Below are 25,244 nucleotides of genomic sequence, written 5' to 3' on the forward strand. Positions count from 1 at the left end.
AATAAAATAATTTAAAGTATAATATATATATCTTATTTAGGCTGGGAGTTTTTGCCTAACGGAACCTGGTTCAGGATCGGATGCCTTTTCTCTCAAGACCGAAGCAAAAAAGGATGGTTCTGATTACATCATTAATGGAACAAAAATATGGATATCCAATTCGGATATTGCAGGAGTTTTTTTGGTTTTTGCTAATGCAAATCCTTCCGCAGTGAGTAAATCGTTACGTACTCGATAAAAAAAAATCGATAAGAATACGTTATTCAAAGCTTAAAAAAGTTAGTTGATGCAATGTTCTTTTAATTTAAACAGGGATACCGCGGTATCACAACTTTCTTCGTGGACCGCGATACGCCTGGTTTGACAGTTGCTAAACCTGAAGACAAATTAGGTATTAAAGCATCCGGAACATGCATGATACATTTCGACAACGTTAGGGTATGTATCAGAGGTAAAATAACAAAGCTCTTTGGATATACATATGTGAATATTTAAAGATATTGTTTTTTTCTTATCAAATATAAATATAGAAAATCAATTAATTTATTTTATTTCAACTATCAATATATAAATATCAATATATAAATATATAAATATATCAATATATAAATATCAATATATAAATATATCAATATATCAATATATAAATATCAATATATAAATATATAAATATATCAATATATAAATATCAATATATAAATATATAAATATATCAATATATAAATATCAATATATATATTGATACTTTTATTCCATAGGTACCTGAAAGCAATATCTTGGGTGAATTTGGACATGGATACAAATATGCTGCTGGATTCCTGAACGAGGGTAGAATCGGAATAGGAGCACAAATGATCGGAATTGCACAAGGATGCTTAGACGCGACTATACCCTATACGTTGGAAAGAAAGCAATTTGGACATGATATTTTCTCATTCCAGGTACGATTAATCCGTTTATTATTTTTCGTTAAATCGTCATTTGAGAAATAATCCGATTCTGGTATGATTCCATTTAGTCGATGCAACATCAAATAGCTCAAGTTGCAACTGAACTTGAATGTGCCAGATTGCTAGTTTATAACGCAGCTAGATTGGTAGATGCAAAAAAGGATGTCATGAAGGAAGCAGCTATGGCAAAATTAATCGCATCTGGTACGTAATTTGCCAATTTCAAGGTTTTTTTTATAAATTCAAATAAAAGAATAATATATGTTATTATATAGAATCTGCGCTACGTATTACTGCAAAGTGCATAGATTTTATGGGAGGTGTTGGATTTACTACAGACTTCCCCCAAGAGAAATATTTTAGAGATTCGAAAATCGGAACTATTTATGAAGGCACGAGTAATATGCAGTTGTCTACAATTGCGAAATGTATACGTAAGCAATATTCCTGAAAATAATCAGTATAAATTTTTTTTTAAATGTAATGTATGTTTAATCTATCTATATAAAATCGCACCATGATTGTCATTTTCAAGATAAAGCACACATGTATTATTTTTTCATTTTAAGAATATATTTTTATATTTTTATATTATAATTCAGTTTCTTATCGAACAGAAACACCCAATGTTCTAATGTATAACTAATGATTCTATACACTAATGATTCTAATGATTCCTAAACACTAAAATTAAAAGAAATATATTTATTAGAATGATACATACAATTTCGTATTTTTGGCAAAAAGAGAAATGTATAAAGAAATGTACTGCATAAAATAAATTCAGATCTAGTATGATAATCTTTAATTAAAATCTTCATTTATAAATTATCTTTACAGAAATACAATAAAGATAGTAAAATGTACAGGAAAGAATACAGAAATGTGTATCACTAATATTATTTTAGATATTTCTATTTATATCCATTTTATTTTGGATCATGAGGTAGTTTAAAACCTACAAGATCTGCAGTTTCTTTTATACTACGTTCGCCTTTACCAGCATATTGTTTATGGATATCTTTACATTTTTGTTGAGATTTCACATAACAAAGATATGTCTCTGCTAAATTCTTCAATTCTTCTCTTGCTTTACACAAAACTTGAGACGTTTCTTTATGAGCATGTGCTTGTTCCATGATATATTGCAACATTGCATTCCCTTTTATACTCTTATTCTGCGAGACTCGACGTAGTTCTCGCGCGAGAGAACGAACAATTTCGATATTACTATTCATTGTTGCTGTATTCTAAAAGTGAATTAAGCCATTAGTCGTACAACGACAAAAAAGTCTATGTTTCATAGATGCTATAATCAATGTATGAGAACCAAAGATAATTACACAACGCTCGTCAAATGTTAACTATCACCGTGCAGCTGCAATAAATTCCACGTCGTCCGTTAAATATTGTGGTTCCTCTCTAGAGTTCCAGAAATCTGCCGGAATCTTAAGCAAATCTTGTTTGGTAAAGATATGAATGCTAAGGTCGTTGAAAACTTCCTCGTACGCGAAGGAATTTTCCAATTGAATTTCTGTAACATAAGGTCGAATGCGCAATATGTAACCTGCCATACTCAGTACATCCCTGTGCAAGCAATTGTCAATTATCCCTGAGAAACTATTAGCGAGCAGAACGCAATTGCTTAATCCATCTCCCCAGTTCGCATAGAGAAAATTATTGGTCAACTGCCGCGAGCAATGCGGCATGTATAAGAGAGTCGTTTTATCTCGGTGGACGATACGCTTGCCCTCCTCGTTCGTTTCTATAATCTCTAGACCCAGAGCACGCAAAACTTGCATTTCCTCGGGACAAAATGCTGGGTCGTACACGTGCACGCAAGCGTTCACGTATCGTGCCTTCAAACACAACAGAAGCGCCAATTGACATCTCGACGATCTATATTGCGAGAATCGTCCTAACCCGTAGCAGACAATCTCGGAAATATCGTTAGAGTCTAGGACGGTTAGAGACTCCGTCAGCTTGCTAAGAACAAACTTGGTAAACGATGTATCTTTGACCTCGATTAGCGTGTTGCCTAACGTGCTGAAAATCGCCGTAAAACGTATTGCGATTAGGGGTCAAAGAGGGTCAGAGACAGATTAGATAATTGAATCTGTTTCGTTGTTCGCAAAACAAGACACGGCTTACCGAAGAAGAAGCTCGCGATCGACCTCGCAGTCCTGCGTAGTCACGTACTGAGTAGTCACGTCTCCGCACAAATTTCTCTTTGGATTACGGTGCCTTCTTCGACGAGTCACGAGTACAAAATTGTTCGTCTCCGACATGACTGAACATGGCCACACATGGCGCTCTGCAGCTTCGCATCATTGAATCTCCCATTCATTTGACCCGCTGTACATTAGATGGCACCACTATCTGCAATCGCCGGAAAAGAATTTATTGGATCCAAAAACTGTACGATTGCATTTGAATCTATCTCCATATGTCTTCTTTAATAGAACGCTTTAAAAATTAGAATTTAATATTATTAATAATTAGAATAATAATATTATTTTCGTATTTATTACCGTATTTCACAGCTGTTGTGCCCAACGCACGCGTTATTTATTTAAAATATCTCGCGCGACTATATACGCACATTATGTACACATATCCATTGACATAAACAAAAATTTAAACGACAGTAAATTTTCTGCAAATTTAACGCAATGTCACCGATATCAAGCGCAATTTATTTCTACACAAATAATGCGCATTATTTCCTATATGCAATGCGGACAAGTCGAGTATGTAATAATGTTATTACCGCGATATGTGCTCATTAGTACGGAGGCATCAATTTTTCAGGGTCGTCATGTTTTGAATGTATAAAGCGTTACGGGATAACGGGATGGTGCAAGGTAGTGGAAATGAGTCATTCGCTATTGCTCTCTGCGACCTGTCGCGTAGAACTGAGCAAATAAGTCGTAATCGTGCTGCGCTTGGGACGACTGTTCATGCCGCTCAATCGTGAATTGCCATAGTAACGTTATATAAAAATTTCCATACTTTTCTCGGAATATTTTGCCACCATATATAGTGACTCAAAGATTATCTCATGTGTTTAAGCATGCATAAATTAGTGCCTCTCCGAGATCTAAAATAATTCTCTACACGCGTGTTATGCATAAAACAAATACCGTAAAACCTCTGTTATTCGAACATCATAATCAAATAAACGATCGATTACTTAAAGTGTCAGGAAACAAAAGTAAACGTAAATTTGTCACAGATTACGCAAGTATAAGAGTTTAAATGCATATACATATATCATATATATCATATATATATATATATATATATATATATATATATATGTATCATTAATAAGTAGGTCTTGTTGTTAGGTAATATAACACACACATGTATACAAAACATAAAAAGAAAATATCTCTTTACTATATATAAGACACAATTATGTTAAGAAACATGTGTAAACTAACAGCTTAGGCTTAGAAAGACTGAGAAAATAGAATGTAGAATATAAAAAACATAAATCTATCACAGAATATATCTATTACATAATAAATAAATTTTTTTTATAAAACACAATTGTTTGATTATCTGGAAAAATCAAATAAATATTTATATACTTTGTGCCCTGACTATATAGTTCGGATAATAAAAGTTTTACTGTATTACTTTTGTATCTGTAATAAAATTAATAATTAATAGAGCCTCAATAAATCATTCTTGTATGACATAAGTATATATATAATAGTCAAATTAATAAATTATAATCTATAAAAATTATAATCTATTAAATTATTTTAAAAAAATATATATTTGTCATTTTATATATAATAGTTAATTTAAAATATATAAACTATAAAAACGATACGCTTAGATATATTTCGTAAAATAAACATCATGCATTTTATATGCAATAAACATGTTGCATTTTATTTTTGAATAATATTTTATTCGATTTAACATTAATTATTAATTTTATTGCTACATTTAATCTTAATATATAAGAATTGGAATTGTTTGATCCTGCGGTATCCTTACATTTTATTAGATCACTCATCGTCTGCAGTAAGATCCGAACGGTGAATATATAATGACAAAAATGTCGCTTAGTTATCATGAAGAAAAGAGCAGCAAATGTGTGAAAGATGTATGTCACGCCTTGACTTCCGACTAATCGCCCATGTAATGTTGTCGTAATGTCCCTCACTTTGAGAACAAACAGATGGGCTTCAAGAATAATCATTATATTACATCTGGTCATCTGGAATGCCGTTGGTATTATCCTTGTACAAAAAGGCGTTGGTATCTTGCGGAAGAGAATGCTCGAAACTGGCCACATTATCGAGGTAACTGAAACTCGATTAATATATGTGATTATAAACATATAAGTAAAATTATCTAGAATATGTATTTTTTTTTATTTTTTCCAGACAAGTTCATTGATCAATTTGTCTATCGAATCCACCATTGCATCTATAAAACACGCCGAAAATGAATATGATCTCGCCATAGCATCCGCCCGACAACAATTCAATCAGAATGAGAAGATAATAATTCGGGTAAATTCAGAATCGTCTCTACAAAATGATAGAAACTATCCTGTATTGAATGTAATTAGAAACGAGTTTGAAACCGCTTCGAAAGAACAGCAACGATCTGCGCTGTTCCTATCAAATTCTTTTGAAAATTCGACGATTGATGGACAAAAATTGCGAATAGGAAATCATTTAACGGAAATAAATAGCATTAATCATCCTGAAAATAAAAGCGCGTCAACAACCAAAATCTTGAGAATAGCTCGCGATAGGGAACATACCCTCAATAAAATTTTAAAAAATATTCACGCGGAAGAAAACGTCACGCGTCTAGGATCCGTTTCGGAATCCAAGGAGGAAGGGAATCGTGATGCGAAAAGGAAGGATCTCAATTCCATGGAAAACAAACCGAGATTCTTTATTATTGGCACGGACTCTCAAGCGACGAATAATAGTCTTCAGAAAAGCAATGACAGGATAAAATTCTCTAATAAAGGCGGCGCGGCGACAGCAATCACCATGGTAGCGATCGGAGCGATTATGTTGCTAGTAGGACCGGTCGTGATTATTTTACGCATTCTGGACGAGAGGAAGCAAGCGAGGAAATTGCATGCGTTGGGTGCAGCGCGAGAAGATTTGCCGCCAACTTATGAACAAGCTGTCTTCTCGAGCGAAGCGCCAAGATATTCGTCGCTCGCTTTAAACGACGACAATTATTTGTTACCGTCTACGCCACCCCCATCACCTACCCTCGTTTTTTCGAATCTCGTAATTAAGCCACATTCTACGTAGAGAATTATCATTATCTTTTTATACACATACGTAAAATATCTCTATGTATTATTTTGTGTAAAATAAAAACGAATGTGTATATTCGCGCGCACGCAAATGTAGTTAACAGTGAAAGCGATAAATTTATTTTTACTCGTGAATGCATATAAAGTTTTATAATATTTTGTGAATAATTCTTATTTATTCAATGCATATTATATATTATATATGACGAGAATGTCTTTTTTATTTTATGTACATATATATATATATATATATATATATATATATATATATATTGCGATATATAATAGAATCAATGTATACTTTCTGAAATTTTCTAATATTTTTGTTTTCAAATAATTTTATTTTATTGCTTGATGAATTACCGACGATAAAACGCAAAATGGGAAAGAATTATGTATAATACTAATACTGTATGTATATAAAAGAGAATCGATAATAGTCTGTAAAATATATTTTGTAATTTTTAAAAATCTAATAAATCGTATATAAATTAGATACAATTTTTCCAGATCAAATCAGCTGTTTTACGATGTTGCCAATTTTTTCATCATCAAAGAAAAAAAAGTAAAAAAAAAAGAAAAAGAGTAAAGGAATTGATTATAATTACTAATTAAAGCTATTGATTATAATTACTCCTATTTATGACATAAAAATTAAATATAAAGTACGAAAACCTAGCTCAGAATACTCATAATCAGCTGTTGATCTCTAAATTATATACATATGTACACATGCGCACAATGCGAAACGTGAGTTAATGAAAATTGGATTTAACTGTCGCGACCTCTTGCATCGAATAAAGCAATCAACAGACGATCCATCCAACATGGTGCTGGAAAGTACAATGATATGGTAAATTTTTTTTCATTTCATTTCCATTGCGTTTAACGATATTATTATTGAATTTGCGAAATCGGGTTACTTTATAAATGGGGCGTTTTAACATTTATTTAATTCTGTGTGCGTGTAAACAGTTAACTATATTGGAATTTCGAGGTTAGCGTGATGACAATACGTTGACCATCATATATATATATATATGTATATATATGATATGAACCTTTGAAATATTTGTTCTTACATGATTTTTAAATGATCTTAAAGCTAACTAATCTTAATATATGCAGCGTTGATAACAGCGATTTTATGCGAAACGGGGATTTCGTACCTACTCGGTTACAAGCGCAACAAGATGCTGTCAATTTGGTATGTCATTCCAAGACTCGTTCGAATCCTGAGAATAACGTTGGCCTCATAACACTTGCTAAGTACGATTCAAATGCATTGTATTATGAACATAAAAATTCATCGCATGTTAAACATAAATCTCTTTATCTTTTTAGCGTTGAAGTACTAGCAACACTGACGAGTGATGTCGGCAGAATACTATCTAAGCTTCATCAGGTTCAACCAAATGGAAAATTGTGTCTCATTACAGGAATTAGGATTGCCCATGTACGTAACTTAATTGGTTTGACTTTACATGTATGTCTATCAAACATGCATTAAGAATTATAAAACTTTTAGTTAGCATTAAAGCATCGACAAGGCAAAAACCATAAAATGCGTATTGTTGCATTTATTGGAAGTCCAATAGACATTGATGAAAAGGAATTGGTAAAACTAGCGAAACGTTTGAAAAAGGAAAAAGTGAATGTTGATGTCATAAGTTTTGGTGAAGAGAGTATCAATAATGAAGTATTGACAGCTTTTGTGAATGCGTTGAATGGTAAAGATGGCACTGGGAGTCATCTTGTTACTGTTCCACCGGGACCACATCTATCAGACGCCCTGATTTCTTCTCCTATAATTCAGGGTGAAGATGGAATGGGTGCAGCTGGTATGGGTAGTGCTGCATTTGAATTTGGTGTCGATCCAAACGAGGATCCCGAACTTGCATTGGTTGGTATCTAAAACACATCTTGTTAGTATTTCTTGCGAGAATAATGACGATTTTATAAATTATATGATTTATTCTTCTTAGGCTTTACGTGTTTCTATGGAAGAGCAACGGCAACGGCAAGAAGATGAGGCACGTCGCGCGCAAGCGAATGAGACTGCTACAAATAAGCAACCAGAAACTATAAAAGAAGCTCCCAATGAGGAGGCTATGCTAAAACGTGCTCTCGCTATGTCTCTTGAAGGAGCAGAAGATTCAACTGCCGCTACCGATGATACTGCTCCTAGCAGAGGCAATGTACCAGATTTCACTAATATGACAGAAGAAGAACAAATCGCCTTTGCTATGCAAATGTCCATGCAAGATCAACGTGAGTCTTTGATTAATGAATCAATGTATTTACTAGTCATTCCAAAATCACTCACTTCTATTATCGTACTATTATCTATGTAGAAGAACTAGAATCACAAAAAGAAGAAGCAATGGATGTAGAAGAAGATTATGCAGCTGTCATGTCCGATCCTGCTTTTCTGCAATCAGTTTTGGAGAACTTACCAGGCGTAGATCCACAATCTGAAGCCGTTCGTCAAGCTGTCGGATCATTACAACAAAATAAAGATAAAGAGAAGGAAAAGGAGAAAGATAAAGAGAAGAAATAAACAGCTTTCTTCTTAATTCAGTCATATTCACATTTGCGAAATTTGAAATTTTTCATTATTATGTATGATATTGTAGCTAATCTTTGTCTTGCTTGAAATATATTATCAATATATTGAAACTGCCTAACTTTTTAGTTGGCAATATTATACGCGCATTTTTGAATCATTTGAAATTATACTTTGAAGTCCGGTTAATTGGATTGATCAATGATGCAAGATGCATATTGTATTAATTAAATACATGTTTTTAAGAATTTCAACAATTGTGAAATTATCTCTATATACTTATTCTCACTTATTATTTATATAAGAATAGTATAGTATATATATATATATACATATTTGCATACAACATACATACTTGTTGCTTCTCTCTATTAGTCTCTTTAAACTAACATTCAATAATGTGCAACGCGATTGAAACTTTAATTAAAATATTTTATGACATTTTGAAAAAATATGTATAAGAGGAAAAATTAAAAAAATTGTATCTTTATATAAATATTCATTTCTTAAATATAAAATCTTTTTTATTTTAATTTTACTACATGAAAATTCACCGTGTGTTGATTCGGCGTCCTATAGACATAGAATATCTATATATTATATGTCTATGGTCTTAACGGTAAACCGATGGTAAACCATGCACATTCGCCATAAAAAATTCGAATGACAAAATGGCGCCGCGAAGAAAAAGCCTTCAAACGTCACGCAAGTCGTTGAACAATGTTTCTTACAAAGAAAATAATTATTTGTCCTGCTTGAATGACTATCAAACAAGAGTTCGTAGACGAGAGAGTATTAGAAATGCAAGAACTTATGTGGTGAGTGCAAATTAATAGATTTCTCTAATTATGCGATTACTGGTTTGTTGTGACTGCTTTCAAAAATACTTTGCATTGTGCATCAATTGTGGAATTTATTCCTTGCTTGTTATCCGGTAGAGATTAATAAATATTGATTTAAATTTATTTTATTAGATCCGCTATCTATTTGAAACGAACACGTGAAAAATACATGGAATGATCAGATAGGTTATATATTTGACAGATTTATCAATTGTGAATGCTTGCATATCTGAGCAAATTATGCTGTGTGATGATATACAATTATAAAATTATAATTAAAACATTAATATTGCTCTAATAAATATCAAACTTTTATTTAAACATAAAAGTCAAAGAACATGTAATTATTATGTATATTATGTATACTGTATATGATTGTGTCTTATACTTTATGCGTACAGATATATATCTTGGGAGAAAACATTTTTTATACATATTAAGAGAGTGAAATTATAGAGATAATTGATTAGAGTTGTTTGTATAAACAAGGAATAGAATTATGCTTCATTTTACTTGTAGGAGAAATGTTAATAGATTCTATTTTGTGGATTTCGCTAATTGTAAGAGGATATTTATTTTGCGGAACATGCAGTACATTATATTTTATTTATATTACACATTAATTATGAGAAAATATTAAGATTGAACAAGTCTATAATTTTCAATTCTCAAATCTTTCTTAATATATATTGCATATATATTATAATATTCAGTAAATATATTATTATACAATGACAATATATAAAAAATAATTATCCATGATTATTAAATATAGAATAATGCAATGAAATAATTAATATATTTAATGAATAATAGAATTTCTCTTGCTGTAATGAAACAAATGTGTGTACGAGCACTATTAAGTGGGTTTCTAATAATTTTTGAGAGCAATGCACATGCTGTTAATTATTTCGTAGATAATTACTCTAATGCATACAAGTTAAATGTAAAAGTTGGCGGATGTTGTTTGACGTGGGCGATTCCTCATATTCGCCCCGCTCTCTTATTCAATCTATTGTCAGTTAACGCCGGTGGTCCCTCCCTCTCTTTTTCCCCTCCATCCTCCCCCTCCTTTCTTCCCCCTCGTCACACTATGCTGATTTACCGCGTGCGGTGCGTAGCACTGGTGCGTCCTGTTGATGCTTACACAGTCGAATGGTCGAGCGTCATTCAGTATTAGTCGAATGCTTTCTCGTGAACGCGGTGCTTCTCACTCCTCTCCCCTTTTCTCTCTTTCGCGACTAACAGCACCGCGGGCATTTTTGTGTCACTGGTATAAATTTTTCGCACGAGTTCATTGTGTCTAGTCTGATCTAGTCGCGCTACAACCGGCTTTATTAAATCGTCCCGCGATAATAATCATTTCCTCGCCCGCGCGTGCGATATTGCACGTACACTTGAGCTTTCACGTGTTGTGAAAGATGTCTTGTCGCAAGTCAAAAATCAGCAGACAATCCGCAAAAGCATAAAACGTCGAAGAAACATCACTTTTTTTCACTTGACAGTGAATCATGATACACGATTGGGCGTCGACTATAACCGGAAGCGGAGAAGAGAACAAATTTGGTGGAGAAGCTAGCAAGGCGAACGAGTTGGAATACTTGGTGAAACGAAAGGCGAAACGACATCTCCCGTACATTGTATCGCGCGGGGGCGGCATATCGTCACGAGTTATTTTGTATAACTAACGGAAAAACGTAGGACGGCCGAATCTATCCGTTGTTTGCGATTACTCCTCGCAATCGTGTAGGCTGCTTGCGTTAACGAGAGGACAAGGATCTGACGGGAAGAAGATAGTCCTCGGAGTGATGTGTGATAGCATCTCTTTTTTTCATTGTTTTACGAAAAATTTAGAGGTCAAAAAGTTTACAGAAGCATATACACATTGAACGGATAGAAGTGGATGAAAAAGTCTCGAGGGACGTCCACCTTGACTCCAATTTTTCTTCGCGAGATACAAGACAACCTTCTTTCCCATTCGCTCCTGTTTAAGATCTCCGGTCAAGGTTTCGAGGAAAAAATCAGCCACGTGTATCCATTCGCAAGCGGCTCGTGCAAAATTGTTTGCTCGTTAACACGTGTGGCAAATTTTTCGCGAGATTTCACGCATCTTTAGAAGACTGGAAATGCATTTCCAGCGGATCTGTCATTCATGATTGTTCATCCGCATACGATATGCGTCTTCGATATCAATCCCGCTCACAAGTTATTGAAATTGGAGTGATCTCGGTATATAATATATTCGGTTATACGGATTAATATCGAACGAATAATACCGTATATCGAGAAAAAAAGGAAAAATGGACTCCTGCTTCCCGCATTTGACGATATTGAATCCGCGTAATACGAATAAATTGAGAGACGAGGGATGCAACGTCATAAGTGCCGAAGATACCCGCATTCAATCAAGGACTCCGACCCTCCAGGGAAAGAATGATGTGTTTCAAGATTTGGATCTGTATTACGTTCGACAAATTGCTCGAAATTCAAAGGTAGGATTTGGAGTTTCGAAAATATTGTGGATCGCGAGATATATAAAATAAAAATTCCTGGAAAAACGTAAAAGTCCTTTTTTTATTTTTTTTTTTTATATTATTAATTGGGCCTTTAACAAGCCATGATTAAGAGATTTAAATTTGTATAAGGAGTTGAAGCTTTATATTGTGTGAGCGATATATATGATGCTGCGTAACGCGTTTCACGGAAGCCGATGTTTCTTCGCGAGTTGTCCGTATTTTTAGACGTCGCGTGTGATATCGCGTCGGTCGAACATACAAATGGCAATGTCAAACGGATTTGAAATCCCAAGTATATAAAATTGTAACGGATACTGTCTGTGATTTTAAATGGAATTCGTTCTATTAGTTTAATATGATAAAAGTTGTATAACAAATCAATGTCGAGAAAATGTAAAGCGAATATTTATCCAGATTTATTACTTATATGCATTTATACTATTTTTAATTATTTTCAGAGTGAGATAATTTAATATTGATTCTCTACGACTTTCTTACATAATTGTCGCGAATATCGGGCATGTAGTGTTGTACGTCTTGGAAGATTTACGCGAGAGAGGAAAAGAGGATGCGTGTCGCGCGCGTGCGACGACTATTACAGGCACAACCGCACGGGGTATTGGATTTCTGGCGACTATTTTCGGCAGACAAGCTGTCGGGAAAGCGTTAGCAACACAAGAGAAAGTAATCGAGGAGAATATGTGGAAATGAAGGACAATGGGATCAAAGAAACAAGATGAAACAGAACGAGAGGAATATCCTATGCTAACAAAACAAAACTTTGTTAACGTTTACACGTATATCGTGTCAAGTATACAGGAGAAAAATAGTGATATATAAGAGAATTGCGAATTGCGTTACGTCGTACTTATATGTGAACTCGTTTGTCACACAATGCGCATCACGAGTTTCATCAAGGCTCGTTATAGCACCGGGGTCAGGGATTAAATGTAGCCGCGGTTACCCTTGCGTCGTTGCAAAATTTCTATTCGAGACCAACAGCAAAGGAATACGTCGTGACCTATGATGTATTCCTGATAGAGCGCGAAGCGCACACCTCGGGTTCGAGGTAAAGGATGATGTGTCATGCTAACATCAATGGAATACGAAATCGCTAGATGCGCGCAATGAATCATCATCTTCATTATTGATTTTACTGATGCGTTCGTTATTTTTGGATTAAACGATTCATTCGAAGATATCATGAAAATTATATATAATATGTATATTATATGTATATTAATACATATAATATATATATATATATGATAAACGTATGATAAAAAAAAACTCTCAAGGGAGAAATTTTATATCTAACATTTTATGAAAGACAAATATGTGGACGAAATTAGAGCTCATTCCGATATGATTTTTGTTATGTTTCGCAAAGGGTAGACTTTTGTGTTTTTGTGCACGCTGACTATAAAACTGAACTAGCCACGCGGATCGATACTCCGTGTTGTTAATATGGTTCCCCGAGGGTGGAAGGAGAAGCATAAGGAGGAGCCAATTTGACGAGGTGAACGTCATCCCCTCATGCATTCAGCCACTTCCCCGAAGAGTCGTTATTTCAGTCCGATTCTGCCGCGTTCTGCTACCAGCGTTGTGAGAACCACGCCGATTTATTTACGCTTTCGCAAAGTTTGTTTCTTGCCTCGTAAAGTGGAATTTTCATTCATCCACGCTCGTATCGTGTGCGTGTATTACGTGACAATAAAATAGTAATTTTATATGTCGAGATTTCAAAAAGCGACGAATGAAAAGAAGATTCTCTCTCAGGTTGTTATTGCTTGTTCATATATCGAGTGCAATAATATCGTAAAGTTTATGATATATCTCTGAATCGTGCAAAGCTTTCAAATTGCATGCTTTGTGAATCGGTCTATGGATATCTCGTGTAAGGCTCGTAAAATGAGTAAAATGATTCGTTCGCAAAATATATAAATGTTTCGTTAGGTATGTAACACGATATCATGAATCGTATGATGGCCACGTGTCAGCCAGACAGTCGTTTTATTGCTGATACTTTGATTTTTTCGATCGTAACTATCGGTCGTTTCTTTCTCCCTTTTTTTTTTTGTTTACGCATGTTATATTCAACACCTGTGGACACCTGTGTGACGAGATTGCGCTTTCCGGAACTATGTACGATTCCACAGCTGAAAGTTTTCGAATAGTTTTCTTTAAAATTTTGATTCTTTAAAATTTTCGTGAATGCTCGATAGACTAACTCGAATCGGTTGCTAAAATGCTGCGAATTATATGTGTTTCAGGAGCATGATCTTGAGCAGAAGATCGAGGTGGAAATCAAGATGAGAGGGCTCAGCGAGACTTTTGGCGGCCGCAAAGCATCGTGCCCAGAGCTTGGAAGCCGCCAAAGCGTTGCTTATATCGAACGAGAGAATGTCGGTTTACATGGCGGAATTGCAAAGTCGTCGTCGCGAATCTATTAAAAAGCCGTGGTTCGTTCTTAAGTTCTTTTTTGTAAAAAATAATAGAAAGAATACATAGAGAAAGAATGAAACTTCTTAATCGTTCTACAATTATATTCTATAATATATATCTAGTAATAATAGTATAACGCAACTGTTTTCAGTAATTCTGGAACTACGGGCAAACTATCGATTTCGGATCTTAGAATACCTTTAATGTGGAGAGATTCCGATCACTTCAAGAATCGTGGAGATCATCGCCGATTCGCTGTATTTTGCTTAGCGCGATTAGGCACGGAAATTCACGATACATCCTTATTGTGTCCCATTGACAGGGCTCATACGGATATCAGTTTTCCCGATATTCTAATATTGTAAGTTTTAACTACTCTGACATACATTGTCCTTGTGAATTAGAATTTATTAATTTGATGCAAGCATAAATTAAAGTATTTATAATCATACTAGTCAAAGAACATAATGTGACCTTGTATTTACATAAACTTTACTTCCAGTAACAATGTGCCTGCCGAATTTGAATTAGTCTTAGAAATCTATAGTCACGTTTTGCAAGAGGATTTAAGTATCGCTAGTACGCCAAGAAGAATAAAAAAGACGATTCATTCGTCGATCTCGAAAACAGTTGGCAAAAAACTTGCCGCTTCCCTTCGTGACGAATTCAGTTCCACCAAATCGTAAGTTGTTTTCTTTTTTTTCTAAATATTTTCTAATAAATATTAATATATATAATATTAATTAAACACTGTTTCTTTTCAGTGGGCCACACTTTGACTTAGTAGCTCGTGCAAAATTGACTCTAGATGACACGGACGATAACATTCACACGCATGACCTCATTATTAATAATATCGGTAAGTAAAAGAAAAGTTCGACGTGTGTTTAAAATGTTTAAATCGCGTTTTTTTTCCAGAGCATAAATATCACTCTTTGCCACTTTTCGGTCACTTTTGTTGTCGATTGGCGGCACAACCAGATTGTATCAGCAAGGAAATAGGCATCAGCAATGTAAAGATAGATGATCAAGATTATTGGACTCGCTTACAAGGTTTTTATATAAAAATGTGGGAATCGAAAAAACATGCAGAAGAAGGTCAAAATCCGGAGCATGTCATACCAATTAATAAAGTAAATTGGCAACTTTGTAGATATATGTATATTTCCTATACTCACTTTATTTCAATAAAAATAATTTTTTCATCTATATTTGTAGAGAACATCCATTCGATTATCTAAGTCCTCTAAAGAACTTTTGATAAATAATTCTGGCAATAGCATCAACAAATTATTGTCTATTAAATTTGAATCAAAGGAAGATGCTCAAAAATGGATGATGCTTTTATCGGCACATATTAATGACCATTTGAGATGGAAACATGCTGCAGAAGTTGTTCAAAGGGTGTCTAGTATTGAAAGTACAAGAAATTCTTTTATCAGCAATAAAAGACAGGGCTCTTTATACGATGAGACACCTTTAATTGGTAAATATGCACAATTATTATATGAATTATCAATTTATAAGATTTGATAATTGACATTTTAGACTCTCAAAAAGTACACTATTATTAACTGTTATTTCTTTTATTACAGAATCAATCCCATCGGATTACACATCCGCAAGATCTACTGTACAAACTATTTTTGATCTCACACCTAGTACTAGTCTAAGCAGTTGTAGTTCCACAAATAGCCTAACAAGCCTGCGTTCCCGTTCACTGAGTATCAGTGGTGCGTTTAAACAAAGTGCCATTACATTGAAATCTCATTTAACTTCTTCTAATAAGAATGTGTAACGATTTTACGCGCGCGTGCATTCTTTCCGAAGAATCAACATGTCCGACAAGTACAGAATTATTGCATAAAGAAATGAATATACCAAGGTTTTTCAATTTTCTATATATCAGGCTTTTCTGCAATCTGGTATTGATACATCTGATATATTAGAGGAATTGATATATTTAAATATTTTATGATTTTGAATCAAAATGAAAAATAAATATATATTGTTTATATAGATGACATCTTTCTCAATTTAAAATACATTTATAGAAATATAGGAAAAATTGTAATTTGGCTGAAAACAATATGTTAGTAATACGTATCACTTAATAATTCGATATTTATCGATATGTAAAAAACTTGTTGGATATAGAAGAGTACAAAAGATTTTGATTTTAAATGGTTTCTCACTTTTCTCTTTTCTACTTTTATAATACAAAACTTTATTAAAGAAAGTTTAACAGCAGCCTTATCATAATGCTTTTATGAGTTTATTAAAAAAATAAAAGCATTGCAATATTTAGTGTGGCTGTAATAAGAATACACATATATCTACATGTGTAATATATAGAATTTATATAATACTGATAATAATAATAATAATATACAATTATGTGTTTGTTTTTGAAAATCCTTATTATCTTTACTAACTTGATGTATATACATAATTTGAAAAGAATGGATTATAGAAAAATCTAATAAAATATTTTTCTTTTTTGTATATTATAATTAAGGATAAAAAAATGCATATTTATAATTTCAGTTAATAAGTACAACTACAAATATATTTTTATAAAGATATTAATTTACAGATATTATTATAAGTGATTTTTCTCAATTCATGGATTTGATAATAAATTTACGAGCGTTATTTTCGAGACAATATAATATTTATCCATATTAGATACACATACTGTATCCAATACGATTACAAGAGCATTTCATATACTACAGTAGATATTAATGGTATTTGTATAAATTAATGTTACATAATATCTTAACTTGATTTAGGTAACAAAATAAAACCTGCAACTATACAAACAATAGTAAATGTTTGAGCACCAACACGTGCACGCATCATATATTGTTGCATCTGGCTTTTCTCTTTCACAAAGCTGATGAGTCCTGCAGTAAGTGCTGCTGTAGTTGCTAAACAACCTAGAGAAAGATAAACCTACTAAAATTTTAACGTATATACGTTTTTAATAATAGTTCTCTAATATATATATATATACACACACACATATATATATATTTCAAAAATATCCTAGATATTTCAAAGAATGCAATTCTTTTTATAGAAATGTTTTTATTTTATTGCACATAATATTTTTTTCTTTTTCACATTGATTTTTTCACTAGTTTTTGATTATAAATTTAGAAGAAATTAACTGTATATTGTATAGAAATGAAATCTTGACGCTATTAAAGGTTATTTTACCTATAGGTACAAGTGGATTCTCTCGTGTTTTACGTTTCGCTTTCTCAAATATCGTCTCGCCGAGAAATTCTCTGTGCAAATCTTCTCGTACTTTCACCCAATCTAACTCAATATCTGATTTTTGATCAGCCATATTTGTCGTTTGATGAAACTTGTATCAAATACCGCGAGACCGCGGCTGAATTGACGTCAATTCTCGTGTCCACACGTGCATCAAGCATCAACTCGCATCTCGTTGACAATCAACAATGATTATATTAAATTAATTCTATATCGAATGGTACAGATAAAAATCAGATATTGTATCAATCAAATTTCGACAATAAAAAAATATCGAGAAATAATCTTGCTTATCTTCTCCCTTCTTCTCCCACTTAAATTAGTAACGTCACGCACCTAAGAAACGTTAGGTTCGTGAGTAATGTATACAATATCATTCGGTTCAATGTTATTATTCCACATATGTTAGCTCTTTGTGTCAAATATCTTCGAGAGAGAAACAGTAATGAATGCTCGTAATCATTTGAAGAATTTTATCTAACTTTCGATTTGTGTACGAATGTGTGGACTCGTAAATAAAAAAATGAACGCGCAAGAGGTAGTCCAGGAATTGACGCAAGTATGCATTCAAATGCGCTCTCAACTAGATGATTTGACCAAACAAAAGGATAAGGAGGCGTTAATTCTAAATCACATAAAGCGATACGAGAATTCCGGAGTAGAAATTCAGGATTTTGCGAAAGGTTTGTTATTTGTAATTTTTATAACTATTAAAATTTATCTATATTTACTGGTAAATATAATTTAATTATATCTTTATACGTGTTTTTATACATTACAGGCTTGGAGTGGTTCAATGTGTCGGAAGGATTATCATTTGCACAGCATTTGAAAAAAAAAATCGTGCTTTTGGATTTTTTTACTTATTGTTGCATCAATTGTATGCATGTTTTAGCTGAATTAGAAGAAGTTGAAAAAAAGATTTCTATAGATGATGGTCTTGTTGTGGTGAATATATTATTTTATAACGGAGAAATTATAAAAATTAAATTATAACAATCACACAACAATTAATAACTTTTGTTTCAGATTGGAATTCATAGTGCAAAGTTTACAAATGAACGTAGTTCAAAAAATGTCTTATCTGCAGTGCAGAGATATAATATTGCGCATCCTGTGGTAAATGATGTGACATTAAAGATGTGGTATAATATGGGAATTACATGTTGGCCTAGCCTTGTCATGTTAGGTAATTTCATATGGTCCTTTTTGTCTTTTTATATATAAGATTTAAATGGGCTATGCTATTTTTTTTATAAAACTTGTTATTGCTATATAATTATATAAATCTATTTCAGGACCTAGCGGTCAGCCATTAGCTGTTTTTGTTGGTGAAGATCACAAAGATGAAATATTATTATACGCAAAAGTAATGCTAGCATATTTCAAATGTATAAATCAAATATCAAACCATAATCTTCCAATTAAATCAGCAAATCATCTTTTACCAGTTTTTAAAGATGGTTTATTGTTTCCTGGTAAATTAACAGCTTTTTTTTGTGAACAAGGAACAATGCTCGCCATATCAGATAGCGGCAATAATAGAATTATCATTGCAAATGAACATGGAGAAGTGAAAAATTATATAGGCGGATGCAATCAGGGTTTTAAAGATGGCAATTTCAAAAATGCCAGATTTAATTCACCTCAAGGGATCTGTAAACTCGATACACATACATTTTATGTTGCGGATAGTAATAATCATGCCATTAGAAAAGTAAGAAAAAAAATGTTCCTCATTCTTTATTATCATATCTTAAAATATTGATTCACTACTTTTATTATTAACTTTTAATCGCTTTTTAGATAGATCTGATCGATAAAAAGGTATCTACTATAGCTGGCCTTGGTTTAAAAGGTCACGATCGCCATGGTGGAAAACATGGTATTAATCAGGTTTTATCATCTCCTTGGGATGTGGCAATCTATCATCATGAATATGAAGAGAACATGAATGTGAAGAAAGTGCCAATCTTATTAATCGCTATGGCAGGTACTCATCAAATCTGGGCATTGTTTTTGGAAGATACTATTTGGTGGAAGGAAAAGTGAGATATTAGTTATGTAATATGATATTTAACTCTAGAAAACTAACAAATTTAAAAAAGATCTCAGAAAAAGTTTAAGATAGACTATATAAAATATGGTATTTTTGTATTTAGCTTTAGTTTCTTTAATTTTTTTCCTTGTTGTAAAATATGTAACTGAATAATTTTTTTTTGCGTAAAGATTAAGCAATGCTCAATAAGAAAATATTTAATATTTTTAATAAAAACTTTCCATATTTTAGAAGATACGCAGCACGCACATGCATTGCTATTGTCGGAACTGGTCAAGAACAAAACCGAAATAACACTTATCCTCATGCCGCTGGATTAGCACAACCTTCTGGTATTGTAGTTGCTCAAGAAGAGAAAATTGCATTTTTTGTAGACAGTGAAAGCAGTACTATTAGACAGTTGCACTTAGACAACGGTCAGGTCTCCGCTGTTTGTGGAGGAGACAAAAATCCAGCGGTTTGTTTAATAATAAATATTATTTATTTTGTTGCATATAACTATTTTGTATATTTGAAAATAACATATGTCAATTTTCATTAAAATGGTAACAACATATAAAAGTCATGGCAATATAATATTTATCTTATCATATTTAATTTATATTATAGAATTTACACGCTTTTGGAGATGTAGATGGAAAAAAATATTTGGCTAAACTTCAACATCCATTGGGTATAGCATGGGATTGCGTGTCTAAACAAATTTATATAGCTGATACTTATAATCACAAGATTAAAACTGTAGATACTGCAACAGGCTATTGTAAGACTTTATTTGGTGCAGGAAAACCTGATCGCGCATTTTCCGTAAGTTTTGTTATGTTTTTTGAGAAGATAATTTCTCAAAAGTGACTTGCAAATAATTAATGTAATAATTTTTAAATAATCTTTTATTAGTTCAATGAACCAAGTGGCCTTGCGATCGGCAGTTTGAATCGTAAAATTCTTTATGTGGCAGATACCAATAATCATGCTGTTAAGATTATTGATCTTAAAAACGAGAAAATTTCAACTGTAAGTGTATAGTTTAATTTCCCTTCAAAATATATCTTTAAATATCATGATATTTATGTTAACTTTGTTAATTTTATTTTTCAGATGGTTATATCTAGACCTGATTCAAATGAAAATAATGATAAAATATTTATTTTTGATACATCAATTAATACCGATGGTGGAGAATTAAATATTCTATTTAATATCGTATTTTCAAATGATTTGAAGTTAAATGTAGATGCACCACAAAAATGGTATGTGTCCTTACCTGTAAATACATGGACAGCAATCTGTTTAACAGGTGACCTTTCAACACCTGTGTCTGTGAGGTTTCCTGCAGATGAAGCGCAAAATCAATTGCGCATTACAATAAATATAATGGCATGCAGAGTCGACACATGTATACCATTGAAGTTATCTGTACTGTTTAACGTGCATCGAAGAACGGATGCACCGATAATTGTAACTGAAGAGAAAAAACTCGTTGTTGGCTAGAAAATATAAAAGTTATAATTTTATCTTATATATAATCAATACATATGCATGCATGTATTATTACTTATATAAAATTTTATATTTTTCATATATTTTATGTTTAATTGCTATTTTTAATTACTTCAAGTCTTAATATTTACATTTTTCCCTTATATTGTTTAATAGTTTAACGACATTTTTTAACGCAGTTGTGTTTTATTCACTTCGTCTGGCGCATGTCTGGCAAATTTCGTCAGTCTTAAACAATATATGAAATTAATGAAGTAAGATTTGATTATGGTTCCATCAAATATTTTTATAATTATATATATATATATATATATATATATATATATATATATATATAATTATAATTATAGCTAAGATTGCATTATATTGATACCTTTGCCACCAATTTTCCGTTTCATCTTCTGACGAAATGTGCGGTAACGTTGCAAAATCTGCCGCTCCCGATTGCCAGTATTCACATAACCATTTTTGATGACCTGTCGGTTCTGACCAGCCTTTTCGGCAATTTTCCTTGATCCATTTACTTTCTATACTCGTTGGAATGTTGATTATCTTCATAATTTTTAATGATCTATTACTATTTATTACTATTCGCGAAAATAGATACATATATGAATAGCTCTGACTTTATTATTGAATAGTGTATTATTTTTACTTTTTTGCAATTACGATATGATTTTATGCAATTCTTGTCTGGATCGAATATACCGATACCAGTATCGTAGCAGAACGGAGGAATAATTTTAGTTGGTTGATCATTACTTTTCAATACTTTTTTGGCTGGTCTCAGTCCGTTTACTATGCAATTGTAAAATCTAAAATATTTAATAATGTAGAATATTAAAAAATAATATGGGACTTCTGTTTAAATTTTATTCAAGAATTGTGCTAACCGCCGATCAGGAAATGTACAATAATCCCATTTATCTTCTCGATATGATAAACCATCCGCAAACGTATAACGCTTTTGTTCCATTTTTCCATGATTCCAGGTACTATCCATTACCTGTCCACGTGGCCAATACATACTTCCGCAACCATGAAGCATGCCATTCCGAAATTCTCCCTCCAATACAACTTCTGAAAAATATATAATAAGATTGGTTTGCACTAATTGATGTTGATGCATTTTACAATTCTACAGGTATATTACAGGTAATAAAATCTTAGTTGATTGGCCATTAATTTTTAACTAACGGTCATTAATTATTAACTGATGATCATTAATTTTTAACTAATTTATTTTAATTGATTTCCGGCTGCTCTCAATCATGCAATTATAAAATTTGAAATATTTTTATAATACAAAAAATAGAATTAATCTTGAAATTAGTTAAGAATTAATTTACTGTAAGGTGTGACATATCTGCCGACGCCGGTTTTTTCAATGGCATTCCACGACCCTTCGTAAGTGCTTCCACTGACGAATCGAGTCTCCCGTAACATTTCAATCTCATCTCCCACTTTGCAATTATTTTTCTTCATCGTATCTGATCGCTTATCACTTCTATATTAAAATAGCGAATAGTTTTTTTGAAGTTGTAAATATTTTAAAGATAATTTTTGTGCTCTTTCTTTCCTCTCATTATCATTACTTTAAATTATATTTCTTTAATATTATTAACTATGAATGAATTTTTATACGAGAAGTCACACGCGCGAGTGTCGACTTCTTCTGGAATGATTAACCAAGACTGAATTTATCCTTACAGGATGTCCCCGTTACCTAGTATTCCTGGTATAATCTCGGTCGGTTCATAAGCCGTCTCGCCTGGACGCACGAGCGGCGTGCAAACCAGGGAGGCACGCGTCTCGAATTCGTGAACAAATGCAAATGGCAATATACTCGGTAGCATGGCTTTTTAAATCCCGCACGCGTAACTAAATCAGATTTTTTGGACGCGCATGATTCGGATACGCACGTATTCGTAACACGATGGGACAACAGGCGAAGAGACCGTTATGTCTCTTGTATTTCTATGAGAGAGAGAGAGAGAGAGAGAGAGAAAGAAACCGTCATCTACTCGTCGTGTGCCGCATATACTACTGTTATATGTCAGAAAGTGGTACGGTTCTCCAGTGTATATGTGTCAAGAAACATATTTCCCAAGTTTCGCGCGCTCTCATACATAGCGGAGCTGATCGGTGTTCGACTGAGGTGCTCCGCTTTGAATAATAAACGCGAATACACCCATTGAAATATACCTTTTGCCTTTAACGCAATTTATAATGCATACAATGATCAATACGTCAATTATCAAAATAGTTTATGATTATTCAAAATAGTTTACGATTTGAGTTGATTTTTCTTTTTTTTTTTTTCGAGTAACAATTTTCCGAATAACCAAAGCAATACTGCAAAATAATTAAAATAAAAATACGCAGGCATAATATAAAAAATTATATTTGTGTACGCTCTGTGATTGATTTGAGAATCAATTTTTCACCCCTTAAGAGGGGTGAAATGAGAAATATAATATGATATAAAATATATGTCAATATAGCGAGTATTTCTTCCTCGCATTAAATTAAATATAAATAAGTATGATTATAAAATTTATATGTATATCGTAAATTATTAATTAATACTTCTATTATAACATTAGATTCGCTACGTTAAGAAAAAGAGGGAGCAATTACGCCAGTCGTTTCCGGACGATGCTCCCTTCGGAGCAATGATTCTAGCTACGTAATCTGGAATGTCGTGTTAGCTCAGCCGAGCGTGACACCTCTGGAGAATCTCTCACGCACCTGAGAATTTCTCATAAGTAGGTACGTACACCGGGGGGCGAACTTGTATCTTTTTCTACCCGAGCATTATAGTACCCCCGCATGCGTCACGTCAAAGAGAGAAATGATGTTTGAAATTATAGTAATAATTGAAAGGTAAATTATAGCTTCCTCAATAGGATCGAATTAATCGAGACGTGGATAAAGGTCGAAATTAATACCGTGAGAAGTGTTTGTATCGCGCATAAACATCTTTATGCCTTGTAGTAGCCTAAAGATCCTTTTACTTAGATTTCCCTAAGAAAGTCGTGCGCGAGCTTTTCTCTACTTATTTTAAATTAATCGAGTTTCTGTGAAAAAAAGAAATGCAAAATTTTAGAATAGGTCGGATATGTCAAATCGATTCGTGAATTGATCGGCGAGCGATGTGAAATCGGTGGCGAGGAAAATAGGTCGGGGATTTGTGGATTATTGCCAACGCTTCGTTCTCGCGTCCCCCTTTCCCGTGCTACTCCTCCCAACCCCGATGTCGAATTTGTCGATAGGTAACCGTTGGATAAGCCTTAATCCGGTGCGGCGCGGCGCGGTACCGTTGTCTTGGTAAACAGTGGGTTACGGATGGACAGTCGTGCAAGTGGGACGACTGTTTATTAACCCGTGCATGTTCGACGGTTCACAGAAAACTTAACCAGACGTATCCGCGCGAGAAGCGAGAAACGGGTTTTGCCAAGCGTGAGCTCGTTCATCTTCTCTCGCGTGATCAACTGTCAAACCTAAATCTATCTATCGTTTCGGTTCGCCTCCTGCTCTCGTACAGCTTTAGAACTCGGCTTGATCGCCTAGTTCTGGCGAAGGATGTTTTAGTAAGGTCGAAAAGAATGCTCCCTCTTAGAAAAAGATCGATATTGAAGGATCCGAAATCTATATCGAACCTCGAATTGATTGATTCATTCATGGATGAATTACGTAGAGTGCGATTGATACGAGATGAGTGGACATTGGTCAACTCGAGATTTAATGGAATAATTTAGCCCGATAAAATC

The 25,244-nt window shown here is 33.2% G+C and overlaps 9 protein-coding genes across 10 annotated transcripts in view; 5 read left to right on the top strand and 4 right to left on the bottom strand.

The window, feature by feature from the left end:
- Positions 1-1,751, top strand: part of LOC126857523 (short/branched chain specific acyl-CoA dehydrogenase, mitochondrial) — a 4,857-nt gene extending 3,106 nt beyond the window's left edge. The window contains exons 5-9 of the mRNA XM_050607027.1: positions 41-211; positions 313-438; positions 759-941; positions 1,019-1,154; positions 1,226-1,751. Of these exons, the coding sequence (XP_050462984.1) occupies positions 41-211; positions 313-438; positions 759-941; positions 1,019-1,154; positions 1,226-1,401 (792 nt within the window). The 3' untranslated portion in view covers positions 1,402-1,751. The remainder of the gene's footprint in view (positions 1-40; positions 212-312; positions 439-758; positions 942-1,018; positions 1,155-1,225) is intronic.
- Positions 1-3,250, bottom strand: part of LOC126857507 (protein hu-li tai shao) — a 26,599-nt gene extending 23,349 nt beyond the window's left edge. Inside the window, exon 1 of the mRNA XM_050606977.1 lies at positions 3,102-3,250. The gene's annotated coding sequence lies outside the window, so the exon portion shown is untranslated. The remainder of the gene's footprint in view (positions 1-3,101) is intronic.
- LOC126857496 (SRR1-like protein) lies at positions 1,948-11,510 on the bottom strand (the record flags this gene model as incomplete). Its single annotated transcript, XM_050606959.1, has 4 exons — positions 1,948-2,200; positions 2,294-2,996; positions 3,102-3,240; positions 11,432-11,510. Coding segments are annotated over 3 exons (897 nt in total), but the record flags the coding sequence as incomplete, so codon positions are not given.
- Positions 3,345-6,470, top strand: LOC126857525 (uncharacterized). 2 transcript variants are annotated; one of them, XM_050607031.1, is made up of 3 exons: positions 3,345-3,368; positions 4,975-5,272; positions 5,357-6,470. In XM_050607031.1, exons 2-3 carry the CDS (start codon positions 5,123-5,125, stop codon positions 6,251-6,253), a joined length of 1,047 nt encoding a protein of 348 aa, XP_050462988.1. In that variant the 5' UTR covers positions 3,345-3,368; positions 4,975-5,122; the 3' UTR covers positions 6,254-6,470. The 2 variants fall into 2 exon arrangements, with proteins under 2 accessions (XP_050462988.1, XP_050462987.1); XM_050607030.1 differs by lacking the exon at positions 3,345-3,368 and adding an exon at positions 3,758-3,936.
- Positions 6,987-8,965, top strand: LOC126857533 (26S proteasome non-ATPase regulatory subunit 4). The gene is made up of 6 exons (XM_050607042.1): positions 6,987-7,111; positions 7,387-7,527; positions 7,603-7,714; positions 7,787-8,161; positions 8,244-8,529; positions 8,613-8,965. The coding sequence occupies exons 1-6, from the start codon at positions 7,017-7,019 to the stop codon at positions 8,816-8,818; spliced, it is 1,215 nt and encodes a 404-aa protein (XP_050462999.1). The 5' UTR covers positions 6,987-7,016; the 3' UTR covers positions 8,819-8,965.
- LOC126857518 (rhotekin-like) lies at positions 11,492-17,008 on the top strand. Its single transcript, XM_050607019.1, is given in 9 exon segments — positions 11,492-12,158; positions 14,456-14,496; positions 14,498-14,644; positions 14,779-14,988; positions 15,130-15,309; positions 15,392-15,486; positions 15,546-15,760; positions 15,846-16,113; positions 16,223-17,008. Coding segments are annotated over 9 exon segments (1,551 nt in total). The 5' UTR covers positions 11,492-11,966; the 3' UTR covers positions 16,426-17,008.
- A 271-nt stretch (positions 17,009-17,279) lies between these two features.
- On the bottom strand, positions 17,280-18,226 carry LOC126857535 (HIG1 domain family member 2A, mitochondrial). Its single transcript, XM_050607045.1, has 2 exons — positions 17,853-18,226; positions 17,280-17,569 (listed from the first exon to the last, which is right to left on the bottom strand). The coding sequence occupies exons 1-2, from the start codon at positions 17,983-17,985 to the stop codon at positions 17,409-17,411; spliced, it is 294 nt and encodes a 97-aa protein (XP_050463002.1). The 5' UTR covers positions 17,986-18,226; the 3' UTR covers positions 17,280-17,408.
- Positions 18,227-18,408: 182 nt separating this feature from the next.
- Positions 18,409-21,552, top strand: LOC126857513 (NHL repeat-containing protein 2). Its single transcript, XM_050607003.1, has 9 exons — positions 18,409-18,595; positions 18,694-18,860; positions 18,942-19,101; positions 19,211-19,629; positions 19,719-19,960; positions 20,203-20,428; positions 20,581-20,778; positions 20,869-20,985; positions 21,070-21,552. Exons 1-9 carry the CDS (start codon positions 18,412-18,414, stop codon positions 21,460-21,462), a joined length of 2,106 nt encoding a protein of 701 aa, XP_050462960.1. The 5' UTR covers positions 18,409-18,411; the 3' UTR covers positions 21,463-21,552.
- A 55-nt stretch (positions 21,553-21,607) lies between these two features.
- On the bottom strand, positions 21,608-23,841 carry LOC126857538 (MORN repeat-containing protein 5). The gene is made up of 5 exons (XM_050607048.1): positions 22,821-23,841; positions 22,365-22,551; positions 22,127-22,286; positions 21,845-22,023; positions 21,608-21,699 (listed from the first exon to the last, which is right to left on the bottom strand). The coding sequence occupies exons 1-5, from the start codon at positions 22,954-22,956 to the stop codon at positions 21,642-21,644; spliced, it is 720 nt and encodes a 239-aa protein (XP_050463005.1). The 5' UTR covers positions 22,957-23,841; the 3' UTR covers positions 21,608-21,641.
- Positions 23,842-25,244: the final 1,403 nt, after the last annotated feature.

This window comes from Cataglyphis hispanica, chromosome 21 (genome assembly GCF_021464435.1).
Source record: "Cataglyphis hispanica isolate Lineage 1 chromosome 21, ULB_Chis1_1.0, whole genome shotgun sequence".
In the NCBI taxonomy this organism is placed as follows: domain Eukaryota; kingdom Metazoa; phylum Arthropoda; class Insecta; order Hymenoptera; family Formicidae; genus Cataglyphis; species Cataglyphis hispanica.